The sequence below is a fragment of the Sinocyclocheilus anshuiensis genome, unplaced genomic scaffold (genome assembly GCF_001515605.1).
Source record: "Sinocyclocheilus anshuiensis isolate Anshui unplaced genomic scaffold, SAMN03320099.WGS_v1.1 scaffold830, whole genome shotgun sequence".
NCBI classification, from domain to species: domain Eukaryota; kingdom Metazoa; phylum Chordata; class Actinopteri; order Cypriniformes; family Cyprinidae; genus Sinocyclocheilus; species Sinocyclocheilus anshuiensis.
The window spans coordinates 155,796-161,228 of record NW_015536504.1 but is presented as its reverse complement, the minus strand read 5'-3'; the positions used below and the strand labels follow the sequence as shown (position 1 = coordinate 161,228).

The window sequence follows — 5,433 nt, the reverse complement described above, 5'->3', positions numbered from 1 at the left end:
ATTGGCCGAATACCTCAAGCGTGTGACGGAAATGTTACGCCCCTACCATACTGTGATGCCCTGTCCGGCCGGAGAGACGATTCAAAAACATGAAAAGCCATTATAAATGATACATTTGTTGCATCCAGTGGGGACATAATTACGGATTATAATGGAGTCAGAACTGCCGGCATTGTAGTCTAACGTTACTCTCCCGGATCAGTAAACAGTCCTCTATAAAATGTGCTGCACACATCTGAATATTTGGGTTGAAGTGTTCTGGAATAGTTTTGTAAATACAACTTAACCACTGATTTCTAGTTGTGTCCTCTTTTGGAAGGCCAAACAAAGTAATTTCGTTTTCAACGAAACACACAGCGTCACACACGGCGGCCTAGAGTGAGCGGCGGTGGCCTAGAGTGAGCAGAGGCGGTGGGCTTGAGTTTCGCTTTCACAACGAAGCACACAGCGTCTTCACGACATGGCGGCGGCGGCAACAATACTACAGCGAGAATAAAAGTTACGCCGCCTTTCTTTGCGTGAACATTTGGGCGGCATTATGCAAATCTTCCCACATCGTGAGGTAGATATGTGGGGGCGTGTTAGAACGAGCCGTTTTAGGGGGGCGTGGCTGACTCTTAACTTTTATAAAGAATATCTCTTTGGATTTGAGACTTTAGTCTTTGCAACTTTACAGATCTTCTTTATGCACCAAGAGCTTGTAACACTCCAAAGAGAAAGGAAAAATTGAAATCTCATCATATGACCCCTTTAAGAAACATCTGTGCTGCTTATAACAGCTTTTTATTTTATTTGTATTAATTTAAGTCTTTAGTGTCACTTTTCTTCAATTTAATGCATCCTTGCTGAAAAAAAAAAATGTACCGACCCCACACTTTTAAACGGTTGTGTAACTTCATGAAATTTAATATGACGCCACAAGAAAACAGTGAAGGTAGTATCTGGTATGAATCAGATTTTGTTAAAAGGTTATGACAACAACCTGATTTGGGCAGAAAATTGCATTTGGGAGCTTTAGCTTGCAATGTGAACGGACTTAAAAACGAACAACTCAAATGTGTTTTATAGATGTACCTACTTGAACTTGACTTGAGTTTTCCCTTCCTGACTAATAAAAGATGACTCAAAAAGCGAGCGCCTTTGCTCTTCTGTACATACTGTACATGAACGACTTCTGATGGTTGGGGTGATTGCTGGGTTTGTGTCATGTGACTGGGCTGATGTTGTAAGTAGCGTGCTTCTGTGTGTTCCTGTGCTGTTTCAGTGTGTCTACTCGTGCCATGATCTGATATACTGATATGAAGATGAACGTCTTTTGTGTGTTAACTGGGAGCACAACTGTATTTGAATTTTGTAACAGAGAATCTGGTTTTGAAGAAGCACTACGAAACGTTTCCCTCCGTGCCGTGCTCACAGATCCCCCTCTGACAGCCTGACCTGGTTTACCATCAACTACTGGGAACTTGGCGGTGATGTGCTTTTATTTCACTTCCAATTCTTTCTTTCTTTTTTTCCACAGACACTTTGTGTTCTTGTCAAGTATTTTGAGATGAACAGAATTTCACGAGAGGGGATCTTCTAAGTGAATGTGTAATTTATTGTTGGGGTTGGCTTTGTTAATAAAACTTTTACTTGAATCATTGAAGTATTGATTTATTGAGAAATGCAGAGCAAGATTGTGTTTTAATTCGCCGTCTACCAAGTGTTTCTAAAGTGGAAGGTCGGCCGTTAGCTTTTTGCCATTGAGAACAGAAATTATAGTCCGTTTATAGAGCCATAAATACGGTAAAGGCACTGTGTTGTGCATTACTGAATATTTTTACCACTAGAGTATTTAAAATACAGTATCACAGATAAAACCATGTTCTTCTTCAATTGTAAATAATAGTAATATGGATTCTTATATTTATAAAATGGAATCTATTTGGGTTAAATTTTGCCATATGGAATATTAAGTGTTTTGATAAATTCTCTATTTATGTAATATTCTAACACATGTAATATATCAATTGTGTTAATTACCATTATGTTATTATAAACATTTCTAAACAAATTCTAACTTCTGTAATTGATGCCACTATCGATTAAAAATATGCATAATAGCAATTCCATTTTGGTGCAAAGTGCCAACAGTTTTCCCCATATCGTTTATTCTATTATATAGATACATTAAACATCTTAAAGGGATAGTTCACCCAAAAATGAAAAAATCGTCATGTTGTTCCAAACCTATAAACTCACAAGAAGATATTTTAAGATATTAGGCTCTATTGACAGAATGTTCATTTTTGGGTGAACTATTTCTTTAATGCTTCGAAATGTGTTCAGCACAATCTGAATGCAGTTCTTTAGGGGGGAAATCAAATGTTATGTGGCTTATTGGTTTTCAATTGCCTTTTCAATACTAATAATGCAATACAGGTTTCTCTGAGTAACTACTTGAGTAATTAAAGGAGAACTAACGGTTAAAAAACAAAACAGGACCTTTGACCTTACTAGACTTTTGGAAATGTTCTGTTTTGTGCTATGTTAATTGTAAATTTAATAATAAATGTTTTTGTAGTGTAAGTGTAATTTGTTTTGGATTTGTACATTGTTGAGTGGTGTGAAAGTAGGACTTGCAGTCTTGTAAAGGGACCCCAAAGAACCTTGTTAGGATGCCTATAGAATGCCTAAAATAATAATAATAGGCCTAATTCAGAGAAATGCAAAGACCAGTTATTTTTGCATTCAGTCAAGAGTCAGAGATCAAAGCAAGATGCCATGTCAGTATCAGTGGAATGGAAAGTCTGTTCTACAAAACTGAATAGACTGGCTGCGGATATAGAGGTAAGTTAACAGGTTGTTTAGAGTTGAGACCGTGTCAAAAGTCTCTTTACTGAAACCTTTTTCTTACAGATAATGCCATAATACTGTCACTGCATATATACAATTATGATCTTGGTATCGGACATTATTTTTAAAACGAAATAAGCAGAAAAAATAAATAAAAAATGAATCAGTAACCAAGTCCACGAGCTGCATTAGGTGTCAAACGAGCGAACTACCAGTCCCACAATCCTCAGCGAGATCTGCTAATGTTTACACAGTATTCCGCGCGACTGTGCAAAATGGCGGCGAATGCAAGCACAGACACAGCTGTCTTCAACTGCCCGTCATGGTGAGATGAGAAATTAAGTGCATCATTATTGCAATGAAAGCAAACGCTCTGCATGTGCGTGTGTGGAGCGGATGCGTGGATTATGACTGCCATGAATAAAAACCGTGCAACTCAGTCCTGTACGAGGCGCGGACAGTAACTCAATACACCGCAGCAGATCAGTCCACTCTGCTTGCATGCATTAATCACCTGACTTTATTATCATTCCCTTGGATGTCTGGTGTATACTACAGCCCTATATACATTTTGGCATGTGATAAAGCGATGCTTTGCCGATTCCTGTGTTGAATGAAGTTATAGGTTTCCTAAAACATGCAGACTAATCTTATTCTACTTAAATATTATCATTCATTATGATCTATATGCAGCTCTAGTCAATCTTTCAAATAAATGCACACGCGCATTTGTGCATAGAGTATATAGAAATTACACTGCAGGTTTAGGAGACTGAAGGGTGAATGAATTAATTTGGTCACATTGGTTGTTAATTTAATTTGATCTCAGGGCAGGAAAACCTCCACCTGGACTCCATCTGGACGTGGTTAAAGGAGACAAATTAATAGAGGTAAGACTGGGTTAAATGAGCAGCAATGGAAATATAATGATGATCGTGAACTTTGACCTGGTGGACGTGTTCCCCTTTATATAAATATATATTCTGAGACTATAAGAGTTGGAAAATAAAGACGGTTCCATCGAGAATAGGAAAACATAAATGTTTAATAACGAATTGTGTTATTTCCCAGGCCTGTAGTTATAGAAAGAAATAATGTATTAATAAATAAGATTTCAATTTGAATGTAATCTTTAAACATTTGCGATCAGCTCTACAATATTCCATCACCAAGAAATTCACATTTGTACATGCAATCTTTATAATTAAAAAATAAATACATTGAAGAGTCACGATAATTCATTGTTTAAAATGTGTGGAAAATGGGTTAAATGTCTTCTTAAAGGGACCGTTCACCCAAAATGAAAACGTCGTTCAACAACAGTAAAACTGACTTTTTTTCTGTGAACCATAGAAGATATTTAGAAAAATGTCCACACAATGCAAAAAAAAAAAAAATTATAATTCCATGGGCATCAAAACTGTTGTTTGCCAACATTTTTCAAGGTGTGGTGTGTGTGTGTGTGTGTGAGTGTGAGTGTGTGTGTGTGTGTGTGTGTGTGTGTGTGTGTGTGTGAGAGTGTATTTGTGTATTTTTATAAAACGGAGAGTGCCGGTCCTTGATTCTGATTGGCTGAGCTGCGTTCGAAGCTGTTGTAAATTACTCTACAAACATACACCTTTGTTTACGTCTGTGTGTTGCTCGGCAACCACTTTGTTGCAACCACAACTGTTTCTGAGGAACTACATTGTTTGGTGGAAGAATACTGTTTTTATTATCATTACACTTTATTTGCTCTGTTTTATTCTGTGAAACCTTACTACGTATATGGAATAACCGTTTTATAAAAGCAATAAGCCCCAGTGAATGTATAACAGCTAAGGGGGTTATCTGCTTCGACAACGCCCCTTAGCTGTTATAAATTCACTGTTCTTGGGGCGTATTGCTTTAATTTATTTGTGTTCTACAGAAGAAAGTCAATCAGTTGGCTTTGTAATGACTAATGGCTGTAATGAGTGTATAAATGATGACACAATTAAATTTTTGGGTGAACTAAGAGCCATCTTTGAAATTGGCTGTACTATCAGTTTTAAACCTTACTTAACGATTAATGAACATCAACCCCATTATAACAGTATAAAACCACCAGTACTGTGTGTGTCATAGTGAATGAGCCTCATGGTGTCACCTGCAGAAGCTGATCATCGATGAGAAGAAGTTCTATCTGTTTGGGAGGAACCCTGAGCACTGTGACTTCACGATAGACCACCAGTCGTGCTCGCGTGTGCATGCAGCGCTGCTCTACCACAGACACCTCAAGAGAGTGTTCCTCATCGACCTCAACAGCAGTGAGTGCAGAGCTCTTCAACAGCACGCTCTGTACAGAATCCTTCCCATCTCATCTTGATCTGTCCTTGTTTAGCCCATGGCACATTTCTGGGCAGAATCCGCCTCGAGCCCCACAAACCTCAGCAGGTGCCGATCGACTCGACCATGTCGTTCGGAGCGTCCACACGCGTCTACACGCTGAGAGAGAAACCGCAGACGCAGAGCAGCTCCAGCACAGGAGACAGCACAGGAGTGGAGGACGAGGAACTGAAGGGGCTGCTGGGACTGCCGGAGGAAGAGATCGAGCTCGAGGGGGGTGTGTGTGGGGGT

At 38.8% G+C, this 5,433-nt stretch overlaps 1 protein-coding gene across 1 annotated transcript in view; it reads left to right on the top strand.

Annotated features, from left to right (window-relative positions):
- Window positions 1–3,104: 3,104 nt before the first annotated feature.
- The window catches only part of LOC107690919 (nuclear inhibitor of protein phosphatase 1-like), a 5,705-nt gene continuing 3,376 nt past the window's right edge, over window positions 3,105–5,433 (top strand). The window contains exons 1-4 of the mRNA XM_016489346.1: window positions 3,105–3,160; window positions 3,665–3,725; window positions 4,970–5,123; window positions 5,198–5,421. Coding sequence (XP_016344832.1) covers window positions 3,111–3,160; window positions 3,665–3,725; window positions 4,970–5,123; window positions 5,198–5,421 — 489 coding nt within the window. The 5' untranslated portion in view covers window positions 3,105–3,110. The remainder of the gene's footprint in view (window positions 3,161–3,664; window positions 3,726–4,969; window positions 5,124–5,197; window positions 5,422–5,433) is intronic.